General features: G+C 27.2%; 5 protein-coding genes across 7 annotated transcripts; 3 read left to right on the top strand and 2 right to left on the bottom strand.

Annotated features, from left to right (window-relative positions):
- Window positions 1-655: 655 nt before the first annotated feature.
- On the bottom strand, window positions 656-6098 carry LOC130675274 (NAD-dependent protein deacetylase sirtuin-1). Of its 2 annotated transcripts, XR_008991263.1 has the most exons (5): window positions 5900-6098; window positions 5172-5304; window positions 3023-5090; window positions 2652-2950; window positions 656-2516 (listed from the first exon to the last, which is right to left on the bottom strand). XR_008991263.1 is itself a non-coding variant. In XM_057480824.1 (4 exons), the coding sequence occupies exons 1-4, from the start codon at window positions 6045-6047 to the stop codon at window positions 2906-2908; spliced, it is 2394 nt and encodes a 797-aa protein (XP_057336807.1). In that variant the 5' UTR covers window positions 6048-6098; the 3' UTR covers window positions 656-2905. The 2 variants fall into 2 exon arrangements, 1 of the variants encoding a protein (XP_057336807.1); XM_057480824.1 differs by having other exon boundaries at window positions 656-2950.
- A 620-nt stretch (window positions 6099-6718) lies between these two features.
- LOC130675277 (40S ribosomal protein S24) lies at window positions 6719-8521 on the top strand. Of its 2 annotated transcripts, none has more exons than XM_057480828.1 (4): window positions 6719-6808; window positions 7074-7142; window positions 7220-7543; window positions 8388-8521. In XM_057480828.1, exons 1-4 carry the CDS (start codon window positions 6806-6808, stop codon window positions 8388-8390), a joined length of 399 nt encoding a protein of 132 aa, XP_057336811.1. In that variant the 5' UTR covers window positions 6719-6805; the 3' UTR covers window positions 8391-8521. The 2 variants fall into 2 exon arrangements, with proteins under 2 accessions (XP_057336811.1, XP_057336810.1); XM_057480827.1 differs by lacking the exon at window positions 8388-8521 and adding an exon at window positions 7899-8061.
- On the bottom strand, window positions 8322-11471 carry LOC130675275 (ATP-dependent RNA helicase abstrakt). The gene is made up of 3 exons (XM_057480825.1): window positions 11314-11471; window positions 8977-11250; window positions 8322-8921 (listed from the first exon to the last, which is right to left on the bottom strand). The coding sequence occupies exons 1-2, from the start codon at window positions 11326-11328 to the stop codon at window positions 9409-9411; spliced, it is 1857 nt and encodes a 618-aa protein (XP_057336808.1). The 5' UTR covers window positions 11329-11471; the 3' UTR covers window positions 8322-8921; window positions 8977-9408.
- Window positions 11472-11526: 55 nt separating this feature from the next.
- LOC130675276 (phosphatidylinositol-glycan biosynthesis class F protein) lies at window positions 11527-13089 on the top strand. The gene is made up of 3 exons (XM_057480826.1): window positions 11527-11680; window positions 11747-11797; window positions 11892-13089. The coding sequence occupies exon 3, from the start codon at window positions 11914-11916 to the stop codon at window positions 12601-12603; it is 690 nt and encodes a 229-aa protein (XP_057336809.1). The 5' UTR covers window positions 11527-11680; window positions 11747-11797; window positions 11892-11913; the 3' UTR covers window positions 12604-13089.
- Window positions 13090-13861: 772 nt separating this feature from the next.
- On the top strand, window positions 13862-15926 carry LOC130676054 (alcohol dehydrogenase class-3). The gene is made up of 7 exons (XM_057482024.1): window positions 13862-14100; window positions 14246-14489; window positions 14582-14802; window positions 14913-15129; window positions 15212-15342; window positions 15406-15680; window positions 15765-15926. The coding sequence occupies exons 1-7, from the start codon at window positions 14080-14082 to the stop codon at window positions 15787-15789; spliced, it is 1134 nt and encodes a 377-aa protein (XP_057338007.1). The 5' UTR covers window positions 13862-14079; the 3' UTR covers window positions 15790-15926.
- Window positions 15927-16910: the final 984 nt, after the last annotated feature.

The raw sequence follows: 16910 nt of genomic DNA, 5'->3' as shown, positions 1-16910 counted from the left end.
AACTCGTAAAGCCGTATATATCGTAGGCCGGTGGAGTAATTTATAAATAATAAAAAGCTATTATTGAGAGATTAAGTAAATTAAATTGAATTAAAAATCAATAAAGAACAAATACTTATCAATTAATCACAGGAATTATTAAATAAATGAACAGCTATAATTATTATTTACTAGATAATGAATTTAATTAATTTATGGTTATGCATTGATACCGAAAGAAACAAAATTATTACAACTTCTGTAATAAGAAAATCTTTATATTACTCATTACATTAAATAACAAATTATAAAAAACTGTAAATTATTTAAAAATTAATTTTGCTATGATAGCTCGAAAAAAAAAAATATATTATCAACGATAATATTATTACAGGGTAAAACTTATCGGCTTATTTTATTTTTTTGAGCTATTGTAACAAAATTTTAAATATTTTATTATGGAGTAAAAATAATAAATAATTACGTACAATAGATTATAGTTTAAAAATGTCAGTGCTGGTAAAAAAAAAAAAAAAAGTTGGTTTGATATGACCATTAAAAATTTTCTATTTTACAATAAATTTTATAAACTGTTGTTCACTTTATCATAAAGTTCGTCAATTAATTCGATAGTATCTAAATAAAAGGTTGTTAGAATACAAAATTAAAAAATTCATTTTCTTTAAGATAGTATTTATTTAAAAAACCAACTTTTTTTTTCTTTTATACTCATTTCATGATTTTCTTTTATAACATGTACTTATTGTATAAATCTTTATAACAAATATAAATATGTGCTTTTTGTACAAAGCGAAAATAATTGATAATCTAATAGTATAAAAAAAAACTTTAAAATTAATTCAATCAATTATTTTACGTCTGCACCAAGTTAATAATTTAATTTAATTTATTATTATTTTTTAATAAATTATTGACATTGCATTACGAGTATATAAATGGATATTTTTTGTTTATTTATAATAATGATTTTATGGGAACATTAAAACAAATTTTTTTTAACTTTGTGCACTCTACAAAAGTCTATTTAATTTTTCAATTTTTATTATTATTTATTCTAATAATATCGCATTCTTATCGTTTATATCTTCATTTTTTATTTACTAATTTTCTCTTTTGAATAGATGTTATGTATTTTTTAAATTTATCTAAATCGAACTATTATATTAGATTGTTTATTTTTAATAAACATTCACACAACCATATTAGTTCGTACAGATAAACTAGCAAACCAAAAAAATGAATTTTTATTATTTATAAATAATTTATAAAGATGCATTCTTTTTTTTTTTTCTTTTACATATTCATATTAAATCTAATACCTTCCCATCATATAAAAATAACACGCAATGCAAAGTTATCCAGCATTGCTTTGTACATTCTCCTGTGCTCCAATATAAACTGAGATAGATGATACCAATTAATCATATTTTAACTCAATTGATTATTTTAAATTATTTTCGTTTTACATATAAGCCTCATTGTGTATTTTTACACATTAATTTATTCTTTAAATTATTATAATATCTGCAGTTTATTTATTTCTTTTTCTTTTATTTTTTTAAATAACTTGTGTTGATTATAAAATATTGACCAAGATAATTTATATTTATAAGTATTTAGTCCTTTTTTTTTTTTTTTTTATCTATCATATTAATTTATAATTTTTTTAAATATTTTAAATAATAATGGAATTGAGATCGAAAAATTCGGCGCGAGATCGGTTGATTGAATTTATAATTTTGTTAATTTTTCTATGTTAGATAAATAATTGGATTCAATTTTATATAAAATTGTTAATTAAAACTGACATTATTTATTTATTTCTTTTTCTAATGTACAAATTGATTTTTTAAAACAATTATTTATCATTGCAAATTAAAAAACGACTTTAAATACATTATAACCCCATACAATGATTTTTAAAGAATTAAAATTTGTTCATGTATAGATAGCACTTTTCAAGTAATTAATATATTAAAAATTTATAATTAAATCATGATAAATAATTAATTCAAATAAGTAGCGTCAATACATTAATTCAAAATAGTAATTGAATAATAAAAACTTTAAATAATTTCAACCGATCAAACGCCACGACAGATATTTTTTCTGTCAGTATTTACATTCATTCAACTAAAATTTTCATAAAAATTATCCATATCTTATTAAATATACTTATAAATAGTCGATTAAAGAATTATTACAAAATTTTTATGTACAAGAATATGGATAAATGAATAGTGAGCGATTATTAGTATTATTATTAGCTATTTTTTTTTCTTTTTTTGTTTCTTTTCTTGTTTTTTTTTTTTCTTTTTTATTTTATATATATAAACTCACTTCTCACATCCAACGATAAAATATTTATTATTAATTATTTCCTTCTTCCTTTGATCTATAAATCCTGAATATTTAATCAGGTATGTTATAATTTAATTTGAAATAGAAACTAAGTGAAATGGTATACATATTATTCATTGGAAGACATCACATAAAAGAAAAGTTTTAAATGTTTCCTATAATAACAATATTATTGTTAATTTTGAAATATTTTCATTATGACAGCTGAACGAGAATATAAAATTTGACTCAATGAATAACTACATAACTTATGGAAAAACACGTTTTTTAAATGAACAAAAAAAACTTACCAATAATGAGAAAATATCAGACCAACAAAAAAATAATTGAAGCTACGATTAAAATAATTAATGTCTTCCAAACTCTGTCTTTTATGTTAATGGTTGAATTTAATCTGCAATACCTTTTCACGAGCTTCATAGGGTTTAATTGCACAATTTTTTAACCTTTAGTTACTTAATGTCATTATCATCATTATCAGCTTCAGGATAATTTTATAAATGATAATTAATGTACTAAAGTTTTTCATAAGCTATAACTTATTTTATGTTGTATTATATTCTGTTGCTGGGCGTATCATTGTTGACATCTGTAAAATAATAATAATAAAATGTTTAAATAAATATTTTTATAAAATTAAGAAATAAAAAAAATAAATTACCGATGGAGATCTTGATGACGATGATGATAATTGTTCATAATCATCTGGTTCAATATAAATCTCAGCTCCAGTGAAAATGTATTTTCCCGGTGAAACTTGATAATATGTATTTTCTGGTAGTCGGCTGGCTAAACTTTCTTTTACTTCAGGCTGCCAACAGTGTCTTTGCAAGTTGTGTCTCTTTGAGTCTCCCTGTTCGATTGTACTTTTATCGTCAGAACTGTCAACGCTATTACAACTATCACCTAATCCCGAATCAATTGCAGAATCAATTGAAATATGTCGGGACTTGGCATTTGATTTATCAGAATCCAATAATTCTTCAGAATCATTTGAAGAATCAACATCTAAAGGTGTATTAGAATTATTAGATTGAATTAAATCATCTAAAATGGATATTGAATCTTTTTGTGTTGAATCATCTATTATTCTTGGTACTACATGACACTCTTCAAGATTATAAATATGACCATTATTTTCAGAAGTTGATTCTACTGAAATAACTCGATTATATCGTGATGCTGTATAACTAATATCTTGAGAATCATCTAAAGATCTTGATGTTGATCCAGAAGATGATGGTGGTGAGGCTTTTACTTCCAAATTTATTCTTTTAGGACTACTTTCTAAACTGGAATCGCCTAATGGCCTTTTGGGACTTTCGCCAAGTAATGAAAAACTTTCTTCAGTAGCTTCCATATGACCCGCGTGAAATGGTGATATGCAAATATCTGTATTTTCTAGTCTCTTCGGGGTGGTATTTGAATTAATCATCAAACTGTCTTGACTTTCTGTCGACACATTGTGATGATATGTCTTGAGAACAACCTCTGTACTGTCTTGTGACAATTCTTGATTAATTGTTGAATCTTGACTACGTTCCCATGAATCATCGGTAATAAATCTTGGTGGTAGTAAATGAGGTGTTTCTTCTAAAATATCTTTTTTCCAACAGATTTCACCAAATTCTTCACCAATTAAATGACATAATTGATTTATAATAATATCGCCATCTCCAAGAAGTTCAATGTCAAATTTTAAATGTGGTAAAGATTCACGATTTATTAGTATTTGTGGAACGTGTGACGGAATAGAGGACGGAATTAATGCAACTGGTCTAACTTTTAAAGAGGATCCAATTACAATTAAAAGATCGCATTCATCTTTATCATTAGCAATTGCATCGTGAAAAGCATCCGGTAAACCTTCACCAAAAAATACAATATCTGGTTTCATTATTCCTTGAGAAACAAAATTAGCATAATTATCATTTGTGTTGGTACTTGAAAGTGATGGTAAAGAATTAGTATAACACTTTGGACATAATGGAATTCTTTGGGCAAAAATATCTTCTCTGATATCTTCAGCAGTCACTTGATATTTGCATTTAGTACACGAGGCTGTAGCAAAAGATCCATGACATTCAATAACATTTTCAATTCCAGCAACTTGTTCTAATGTATCAATATTTTGTGAATAATTTCTTAATAATTTATTTTTTTTATCAAGCATTTTTATAAATCGATGACATGGACTTGGTTTAAATTGTCCTGGATATATTTCACGGGCAAATTTGAAGAATGGTCGTGGATCTTGACCAAAATAATTAATATCAAACATTGCTTGTGGATCTGGTAAATCGGGAAAATCCTGAGCAAGTCTTGAATAAATTCCATCTCTACTTCGAAAATCTGGAATTCCACAGCTCACGCTCACACCAGCACCAGTTAATACAATTATTTTTTTACTATTTCTAATTAATCTTACAACATCTGCCAATGTATTAATATGGTCAAGTTTATGTCTTCTTGGTGGATCTGACATAATATTTAATACAAGTTTCCATAGTGTTATATCATCAACTTGTTCTGGAATTTGTGTAGGATCCATTAATAAATGCTGAAGTAGTTCACGTGGATTAGCTCCAGTAATCATTTGTTTTTGCACCCATGAGGATGCATTTCGCCATAAATGACCAGAGTCTTCAGAGAGTTCAGATAATCCAGACAAATCTGACAAATTCGAAACAGTTGATGATACTTCATCTTTTTCATCTGCTGTATCGAGTCTAAAATTATAATTAATTGTCCATTAATAAATAAATTTAATTTTTAAAAAACTAACGGGTAAAATATATATTCAAACATACGGGCATCCAGTATCGTCACTCGTCGAATCGGTTCTAGACGGTGTTGACGATAAGTGCATTAAATCTGGGGTGGTAGACATTGATTTTGATCCGTCACTCAACTCAGTAAATCCACTATCTCCACTAAGTGGTTCTAAATTATTATAAAAAAAAAAAAGTTATCGTGTTAAAAATTTTATAAAATGTTAAACATATTTTTTATTTCATATAAAATAAAATAAAATAAAATAATTAATTTACTGTATAATTATGATATAACATAAAAACATGTGACAGTGAAATTCGCGCTTTATTAAATGTCATAACAAGTATATTTTTTTTCTTTTTTTGAATATTTTATCTTTCGAAATTTAGCGACATCTACAAGAGTCAACACAAACGTAAATTGACTTTCTCTACTACTTACTCTTATAATTCCCGCGTTAAAATTTTCAACTAGATATATTGATATAAAAATCTATTTTTATATCAATATAATTTTATGAATAAATAAAAAAAAAAATATAGATAACATTATTTTAGGTCTAAACGGAGACAGAACCTCTATAATAATTATTAAATGATGTTAAAATTACGACGCATTAAGTGAACAACAATGGCGGCTTTCCCCTCTTTTAGAGAGATCCTAAAGGAAAGACGCGTCACGTAATGGGCGTATACCGTTTTTGACGCCATCTTGAAATATTGGTAATTATTAATTAAAATAATGTATAATTAATAAGAAATACCTTCTAAATCACTACTAGACGATTGACGTGGTGGTTTTGATTCGGAAAAATCAAGATCTAAGGGCTCAGAAACTCGGTAAACTTGACCCTCGATTTTCCGACGCTTCACCGAGGACGAATATTCTGGCAGCTCCGAACCAGACGCCATTTTCGACAGCAATGCAATTCAGAACTTGTAGTTCTAATGACGGCCGCTCGTCGGCTCGTGTCTCCAAGAAGTCGCCGACAGGGCCGACAGTTACCCCACTCCGCATGTTTATCTACCAATCAAATTCTCCCGCTATTTCTCCCCTCAATATCACTCACTCACTACATCTATTGGATCTATTGTAGGTACAACTTTGATGATGCTGTCATATTTTAATACCATCAATATATCAAATAATAATTAAGAATTGTTGGTTACTGTCAATTAAATATTTTTACATATTTTATTATTAATCCTATGGAATACATATAATTACTCATGTAAAATATTTTTTATGAAAAAAAAAAAAAAAATTCACGTCTAAAAATTGACAAAATTTTTTATTCAATGTTTGAAAGTAAATTGATTAAAATTGTATAAGAGTTTTTCAATAATAATATATTTAACAGCAATTAAACTTGTAATAATATTTTGTTCGTAACATAGAAGTAAATTTTTAATAAAGCTGCCATATAAAAAAAAAAACAACGAACACCATAAAGTTGGTAACTCTACAGTAGATATCTTCTGTCTCATTTTTATTGAACTTACAGGACCTGAAAAATATGTAAGAGCAAGTAGAGCGTCCGAAATTTTTCTACCCAGATGCTAGATACTGTACTATTTTAAATTTGGTACATAATTTGTGGTGGCGCCACGCGCATCCGATAAAGTTTTCGGTGAAAAGGCCTTTTCAAGTTAACAATCATCCGGGCAAGATGGTATGTATTTTAAATCTATTAAATATTTAACAATCACCGTTTTTAATTAATAATTTTGTTGATTCAAAAATTAAAAAAATTTAACTGATTTGTGTAATGTATTTATCGCGTCTAATAAGTCTCATTGTTACTGATTAAAAAATAGTCTATAACGGTGGCTTATAGGTTATGAGCATGGACAATTGCTGTTGTCAATAATGATTACAATCATTGCTAAAAACAATACTATAATTATTTATAAAACTTTTTTTAAATTTAATTTCAGGCGGAAGGCACTGCTACTATCAGAACCAGAAAATTTGTGACGAACCGGTTATTATGCCGAAAACAAATGGTAAAATTTTAATTAAATTTTAAATAAAAAGAAAAAAAAGTGTTTGAATTGTTGATAAATAAATTTTTATACGATAGGTTGTGGATGTACTTCATCCTGGTCAACCGTCAGTACGTAAAACTGACATCAGAGAGAAGCTTGCCAAGATGTACAAAGTTACTCCGGATGTTGTATTTGTGTTTGGTTTCCAAACTAGCTTTGGTGGTGGCAGATCAACTGGTTTTGGTTTAATCTACGAAACTCTTGATTTTGCCAAGAAATTCGAGCCCAAACACAGACTCCAAAGGCACGGACTCTTTGAGAAACAAAAACAAACCAGAAAACAAAGAAAAGAACGTAAGAATAGGATGAAGAAAGTTAGAGGTACCGGAAAGAGCAAGGTTGGAGCTGCATCTAAGAAGGTACGTTTATTATCATTATTTTTATACTCTTTCTCATTCAATCTCTATAAATTTTATATTATATTTAATTTATCAAAAACTCATCTGTGCATGTTAAGTAAAAAATTTTCTTATTGGCTTTTTATTGAAATATGCTTTATTATTAATTTAATTATTTTTATGCTATTATTCAAAATTTTATTTAATTATTGGTGGTGGACAAAATTTATTTAGGACACGTATACAAAATTTATGGCATTAAAATATAATAATGAATTTATTTCAAAGTTAAAAGGATTCGATACTATTATTGAGGATGGTTATATTTATTATTAGTGCATGTATTATCTCATTATATGTTTTATTTACATTCTAGGCAAGGAAATAAACGACTAAATACGTATAACGTACTACACCCTTCGAAAGAAGATGGTTTCTTGATTAAAGATATTTTTAAAATGGTCACAGCATGTCATTCATATCATTGGGATCTTCAGTTACAGCTGCTGTATTTCATAGCTTTCATCAATTATTTACATTTCTTCAAATATTCATATCATTATTTTAAATCTAAACTTTTTTCATTTGTGGTGGTCTATTCAATTTAATTTACTGTAATTTTAATGATAATTCACGCTTCTTATTTTAATGTGCCATCAAATTCGCTTATTGCATGCTTTATTAGTCAAAAATTTCATGGTGATGGATATCATTTCAAATTATTATTACTCTAAAAAAAAATATTAAGTAGTGCATGAAAACAAAAAAATGCTAAAGATAATAATATAATTTTTCAAAATTTAAATTTTATTCAAAATTATAACAATGTATTTATTTGGACAAAAATTATTTTCTTTTATTACAGTAATTCTTCGATTCCATCATATGGAGACTTCAATTTATACAAGACCAGCGTGAAAATTATTATAAACGTATTATTATTATTTGTATTGTACAATTATGAAAAATTCACGCAATAAAAATTGAAATCCTTGATAATTTTGTATAATTTTATTCAGTAAACTGTATTTTTAAATAACAAATTTTTATACTTATTATTTATTTTATGGTACGAGTACTTCAGCAGATTGTGAATTTTTTACAGGAGTTATATTATTTTTTTCAATTGATTTGTCACTTGACGGGTCTGTTATAAATTCAGTAGTCGCAAATGTTGTTAGTTTTTCTACCTCATATTCAAGCGATTTATCATCAGATAACTGAGATTTTGCCGTAGCCATAGGATTATTTAAATTTGATTCATCATCCCAAGAAGTGTCATCATTTTTCGGACCAGAGAACCAATTTATTGAACGATTCCAAAATTCAACAATTCGATTTTTCAAATTTTTAAACCAATTACGAACGTTATCGATAAATGTTGGTTGTCTTTGCTCATCTGTAATTAAATTAACTAATTATATTTACTTAAATTTATTAATATAAATAGTTACCTTCAATAGGATTTGCAGTAGAATATTCATCGGAAATTAATAAAAAATAAATAATTAATTTTATAGTCCAGAAGTACATTTTGGTCTTGTTGTTGCAACGCAAACTCAAAGTAGACTGAATATCTGATAAGTTGATTTTTTTTTTTTTATTTTCATTAAAACGGAAATGCATGCTATGGTCATTGTTAAAATAATTTATTGAAAAGATAAGTTGCTCTGAATTATGTCATGGAACATTTTAACCTTGATGGACAGATAAGTTGTATTGAAGGAAAATTTTTTAAATTATAGTAATAAAAAATATTTTTTTAATTAGATTTAATTATTATTTTTATTTAAAAAAACAAATATATGTTTTTTTCATAATAATTTATATACATAAATATATACAAAATAAAAAAAAGTGCATAATTGTATTTTAAAAGAGTAATCTTAATAATCAGCAGCATTGCTTGCCAAATAATCACGACGACCAATATTTGATGCCTGTTTATTTTGAATAGCTTCCAGTTTGGGACATTCAGTGATTCTGTGACCAAGACCACCACAGTAACTACATCCTCTTTCATCTCCAAGATTAAGGTATTTTTCATTTTCAGAGCAAAGCTCAAGTAGAAATGGTGGTACTTTTTGTTTAGCTTCCATCAACAAATGTTTAAGATCAAGCAAAACAGACTCATCATTTGATTTATTAATAAAAGTTGTAGCAATTCCCGTTTTACCAGATCGTCCAGTTCTTCCAATTCGATGGACATAATTTTCTACATCATCAGGCATATCGTAGTTGATAACATGTTGAACGTCAGCAAAATCTAAACCTTTAGAAGCAACATCAGTAGCAACAAGAACATCTTTACGTCCAGCTCGAAATGCTTCAACTGATCTTGATCGTTCTTCTTGATCTTTACCACCATGAATAGCGACTGCTTCAACGCCTTTTAATAAAAGATACTCGTGAATAGCGTCAACATCTTGTTTTTTTTCAGCAAAAATTAATACAGGTGGTGTTGTTTTCTGAAGACATTCTAATAAATAAACAATTTTAGCCTCTTGTTTAACATACTCAACTTCTTGAATTACATTCATCGATGCTGCACCAGCACGTCCAACATTTATTGTCACTGGTTTTACCAGAGCAGATCGGGCAAAATTTTGAATTTTTTTCGGCATAGTAGCTGAGAACAAAAGAGTCTGACGTTGACCTCGAAAAAATGAAAATATCGTTCTAACATCTTCTTCAAAACCCATATCAATCATTCGATCAGCCTCATCCATACAAAGATAACGGCATGAATTTAATTTAACCATTTTTTTATCTAACATATCCATCAACCGTCCGGGTGTTGCAACCATTATATGAACTCCTTTGTTTATTATTTCAAGAGACTCTGAAACAGGAACTCCACCAATAGCAAGACAACTTCGAATTTCAGGACAATTTTCAGATCTTAAACTATTTGTATAATACTGTATAATATCGTATGTTTGTTTTGCCAATTCTCGTGAAGGACAAATAATTAATCCATAAGGACCTTCGTTACGTATAAATGGCATTCCAACTTCTTGCTCAAGACAAAACATTATCAGAGGTAAAACAAATACTAAAGTTTTACCACTACCAGTAAAAGCAATTCCAATCATGTCACGACCAGATAAAACTGTCGGAATACCTTGTACTTGAATTGGAGTAGGTTTTATAATACCTTTATGTTCTAAACCACGAATTATACCACGATGAAATTTCATTTCTTTAAAACTACATAATGGTGGTGGAACATCTGTTCCTTCAACTAAAATTCTCATTTTTCTTCTTATTCTTTCATGTCGAGCTTCACCGAGACTAATAATTCCTCTTGGTGGACGCCAACTTGTTTTTATTGGCTCCTCATATTGGATTCCTTTAGCCAATTCAGCTACACCCATCAAAGCTTTGTTTTCAGCAACACTTTCAAGAATTTTCTCTTCCTCTTTTAATTGTTTTTCCAGTGCACTTTCTTTTTTAGCTTCTGCTAATTTTTTTAATTCAGTATGTTGATCTAAAAGAGAAATATTTGATTTTCTTCCCCATACTTGTCCATCATCTTCGTCATCTCCATCGTCTTTTTCATTTTCACTGCTGCTTTTTCCAACAGTACCAATAACACCCTCTTCTCTTAATTGTCCTAATCGTCCTAATTTCATTAATTGTTGCTTTTTACGTTCTTTAACTGGAACATACGGAACATAACCGTCCTCGGAATCTGAATCACTTTTATCATTATTTGAAATATATCTCTGTAAAATAATATATTGAGAGTTAGTATTTATTTTAAATTGTATTTTATAAAAATTACTTACTCTTTTTGATGACATTTTCTTGTATTTACTGGTTTGTAATTAAAATTATAATTTCTAACCTAATTATAAAAATATTTAAATCAAATTTATAAATAAACGTTTATCAAGTTTGATATACTTATAAAAATATTGAACGTTTGTTTTTTTCTCCAATTGACATAAAAAATAAAAATAATTTACTACAAAAATATTATAAATATTTATAGTAAATACAATTTATCAGCTGATCCAAGTCAACGTATAGCCGAATTATAAAATAAGTGGGAATTCGGGTATTTTCGGTTTTAGTATTTCATTTACTTTGTGTTAACCCGACACCCGACTACGAATCTTTTATTAAGTCAACTGTAACCCGGCATATTGTATGGTAACGTTAAGATAAATGATGGTGGTTATTTATTGACAAAAATTTATAAATATAAACATTTTTTAGTTGATAGCTAAATGTATATGATGCTCAAGTAAAAATTAATAAACTCTATTGGTGAGTGTTGATTTATTTATTAAATATAAATCCAAAAACTAAAATATAAAAATTATTATTATTATTGTTGTTATTATATTTTTATTTTTTATAGATCTACGAATAAAATAATCAGGATGTTAACCAGAAGATTATTGCTATATAACTGTTTATTTACAAGCATTTATTTTTCATCTATTTTAATTATACTAAAGTACAATGACATTTTATACAATGTTGATACTTACAAATTTATTCCAACATTTATTATATTGTCTTGTGAATTAATTAAATTTACATTTTCAAAATTTTATAATAGACGTTACAGTTTTGATAGAATTGATTCAAAAGTATCAAATTCAAAATACAAAAAAATATGGCCGAAAGTCTTTAAAGATACTATTAAATTTATAATAATTATTGTTATGTTATTTATTGTATATTATAGTGCAATTGTATTATTTGGAGCACCATTGACAACACATCAAGAAGAAACAACAATGCTTGCTGTTATTTTATCAGAATTAACTTTTATTCCATCAAGTATACAGCTCGGTATTGATGATGCGTTGACTCTTTTAACTGGATTTCCATTACCCAGTAATAATATTATAGCAGAAGCTATGGATCGTAATATTAAATCTACAGTGTTAGGTACCTGGTTAGGGGCTATTGTAATTCCCTTAGATTGGGATAGACCATGGCAAGAATGGCCAATACCTTGTGCTATTGGTGCACTTGTTGGATACATTGTCGCTAATTTTATATGTTTCATTAAATTACTGCCAATTTACAAATTTTGGCGATCGAAAAAACTTGATAGATAATTTAATAATCTGTTATAATTTTTACTTGCTAGAAATTTTATGATAATGAAAGCAACCGACACCAGATAATTTTTATATTCTTCGATAAATAAACAATTTAAATATTGGTTGAACAAAAATTTGTTAAATTAATACGAAGGATTTTTGAGTTCTTAATGGGCATTTTTTTGTTAATTGGTCGGAGATAACTAGAAAATTGTCTGATGTATCTGTGACATTCAGAGTCATTAAATTTTTTGATACAACTTTTGAAAAATTATGCAACTAATCATTTGTACAGAAAAAAAAAAGTTAGAGACTTAGTAAGATATTATTTATAATATTTATATATAATTAATTCAATAAGAAAGACAAAACTTTAAACATTCGATTATTTGTGTAGAAAATTTCAAAAGAAATTATGCCATTTATCTTGTAAGCTTATCTACAATTTTATAATGTATCTAATTGTAATTATATTCACCAATACTGATTACTTTTTAAGATGAATGTTATAATATTTTTTATATTTGATAAATGTAAAAATAATAAAAATAATCTGAATTAAGTTTTATAAATTAAAAAATTAATATCATAGTGCGTGTTAAGTTATTTGCGATCCAAACAACAAAATCCCTAAAAACTGCATGAGGATCACAGAAACAGCTCTAAAAACCTGAAAGTCAACCGATTTTTCAGAACATTGTACATTTATATAATTTAAATGATAAATGATGATATATTTTTTTACCATTACGTGGAAAGATAAGGAAAAATAATCTTATTCGTTAATAATTTTTCACAATAAAATAATTCATAATTTTTAAATTGACAATCGGATTCTTTCGGAATTAATCGGATCTACTATGAGAAATCCGAACACGACATAAATGTTTTTTAGAATAAAATTATATTGGCCTATTTAAAAAAAAGAATCGAGAATTATTTAATTATTAATTTTAAAATAATATATGTTTTTTTTTTTTTTTATTGATTGATAGATACATTGAAAGAAACAATTGATTATTGTTACGTAACAATGTTACAATAATGAGTATGAATGTAGCTGACAATTGTCAATTTTTTAAATTTTATAATAAATAAATAAAATGTATTTAGAGTAAAAATTAAAAAACGATGCGTATTCAAATAATTAAAAAATCAATACGCCTATTTTTTTTTTTAATTTATTTATTGAAAATATATAAATTATTTCATATCTCTGCTACATTCACACTCATCTGCAATGATGTAATATCTGATTATCCTATATATATATATATACATATATCACGATCCGGCTGAAATTTTAATCAGTCAAAGATTATTGTCAATACTCTATTATTCTATTTAATTGAAGAACTCTTGTTGTTGAATAATTGAATACACACAATATCGAAGCATTGTTTCGAGTTTTATATTATACTTCAGATCTAATTTATCTATTTGTACTGAGTTATAATCAAGAGAAATAATATTTAGAGCTAAAACAACACTATGGCTGATACCGCTGGAAAAGTAAATAAAATTGTTTTTTTAATTTAATTTTATTTGATTAAAAAATTTTTTAATTTATTTAGTATTACTTTAGTATATAAGTTTTGATGGAATAATTATAATTTTTTAAGTTATTTGAATTAAAAATAATGTTACGTGTTAATAGGTTATCAAGTGCCGTGCTGCGGTTGCATGGAAAGAAAAAGAATCATTATCAATTGAAGAGATCGAGGTTGCTCCACCAAAAGCTCATGAAGTTCGTATTAAAGTAATAGCAATTGCATTGTGTCATACTGATGCATATACATTATCTGGTGCAGATCCAGAAGGAATTTTTCCAAGTATACTTGGCCATGAAGGAAGTGGTATAGTTGAAAGTATTGGTGAAGGTGTTACTGAATTTAAACCAGGTTAAATATATTTATTTATTTTTATAAATATTTTATTCATTTAATTATTTATAATATATTTAAAATTTTGAATTTAAATGAAATGTTTAAAGGTGATCATGTTGTACCATTGTACATTCCTCAATGCAGAGACTGCAAATTTTGTAAGTCTCCAAAGACAAATTTATGCAGTGTTATACGTGTGACACAGGGTAAAGGATTAATGCCTGATGGTACTTCGAGATTTACTTGTAAAGGTAAAACTTTAGCTCATTTTATGGGCTGTTCAACATTTTCAGAGTATACTGTCGTTGCCGATATCTCCTTGGCAAAGGTAATTTATAAATTAATATACAAGACTTATTTATATAATTATTTATCAAACAACCCAAAAATATTATTTCATATAATATAAATACAACTATTTTATAAAATAATTTTCAGGTCGATCCTGCAGCACCATTAGAGAAAGTTTGTTTGCTTGGCTGTGGAGTTCCTACTGGTTATGGAGCTGCTTTAAATACTGCAAAAGTTGAACCAGGAAGTACTTGTGCCATTTGGGGTCTTGGCGCAGTAGGTTTAGCTGCTGCTTTTGGATGCAAAGTTGCTGGTGCTTCTCGCATTATTGGCATTGATATTGATGAGTCTAAATTTGAAAAAGGTTTCATATTTATATTTTTTTTTTAAATTAAAAAAATAAAAACACGTTACAAAAAATAATAAACTTTTTAATATGTATGTAGGAAAAATATTTGGATGTACAGAATTCTTGAATCCTAATAAACATGATCGTCCTTTGCAAGAAGTACTCATTGAATTAACTGATGGAGGATTGGATTATACTTTTGAATGTGTTGGAAATGTTAAGACAATGGTAATAATTTTGAAATAATAGTATACTTAATAAAGGGGCATTAATTTAATTGTTTGTTTTTAGCGCCAAGCACTAGAATCTTGTCACAAAGGCTGGGGAACTTCAGTTATTGTTGGTGTGGCAGCTTCTGGACAAGAAATAAGTACTCGGCCATTTCAATTAGTAACAGGACGTGTGTGGAAAGGTACAGCATTCGGAGGATGGAAGTCTAAAGATAGTGTGCCAAAGCTTGTTGATGAATATATGAAAAAAAAACTTATACTCGATGAATTTATTACTCACGAAATGCCGTTCGATAAAATTAACGAAGGTTTTCAATTGCTTCATTCGGGAAAATGGTAAGTAACAATAAATTATTTTAGAAAAATTGTTAGATAATTATTTTAATGATAATAAAAATTGTTTTTTTGTTTCTTTGATAGTTTGAGAGCTGTTTTGAAGTTCTGAACATCGAATATAATCCAAAATTTGTGGTTCTATATGCACAATTTAATTATCCATATAAAAATATTTTTATAAAAACGTCTGTATTTTTTATTATACAAAAATTTCAAAACGTAATAAAAATCATATTTCCATACAAATATTATTTATATTCAAATTTATTTAAAAAATTTATGTATCAACAAATATAGTAAATATTAAAATTTTAATAATTAATTCGACATTGAAATATTAATGTATCTGATAATATATTTCATGCTTCATGGGGTGCATTCGGAAATGCTCTAGCTCTAGCTCTAGCCAACCGTTGCCATGTAATGAGAACTAGAGCTAGAGCATTTCCGAATGCACCCTAATTAATATAATTATTGACATAAATAATTATTAATAAAATTATTAAATTTGAATTTTTGAATTTCGCGCCAAGCTGGAGCTACTACGCGTCACTGTAGTCGACGTTCAAATTTTTGCTAAAGTGGGGGCGATCGATGAATCGAAAATCGATTGGTTTGTATCAACTGGCGGTCCAATAGCGGCAGTCAGTATCATCGACAACGGCAGTACTAGTCTAGATCCTTCCTTACGTTCGAATTGAAACACAGTATTGCATTTACGTCGTGTAATTTATCCATAAAATTTTTTATTCATAGTTATTGTTTAATTGAATTATGCAGTGTTTGTAAAAATTAAATTGTGCAAAGTGTCTGTGGGGCAGTTAAGTGTTAAGTGTTGCTGATGGCTGATGCTGACATCTTCCTAGTTCCTGAGCAAAATCATCTGGCATCGTCTGGCGGGAAATAGCAGTTAAGTGACGTTTTTTTAGCTGCAATACACTTGGAGCAATTTAAATTAAATCTCCAAGTGTATAAGGACACCCTTTTGCATATTATTTCCCCGCCAAGGTTTGTTCAAACACTTAAGTGTTTTTTTTTTTAATATTTTAAATATTTCTATCATCTTCTGCCGCCATTTTATTGTGACTTACGATTTTTAATTTTTCTCCAGTTTCTAATAATTTATTCTTCAAATATTCAAATTTACCGCGTAAGTAATGAGAATAATTAATAAATATAAAAAATTTCGAGTATTGTTTTAAAATCTGGGTGTATTCAGAAATGCTCTAG

The sequence above is a fragment of the Microplitis mediator genome, chromosome 10, assembly GCF_029852145.1.
Source record: "Microplitis mediator isolate UGA2020A chromosome 10, iyMicMedi2.1, whole genome shotgun sequence".
Classification (NCBI taxonomy): domain Eukaryota; kingdom Metazoa; phylum Arthropoda; class Insecta; order Hymenoptera; family Braconidae; genus Microplitis; species Microplitis mediator.
Note: the sequence above shows the minus strand (reverse complement) of the source record. Positions and strands in the feature narration are given on the sequence as shown.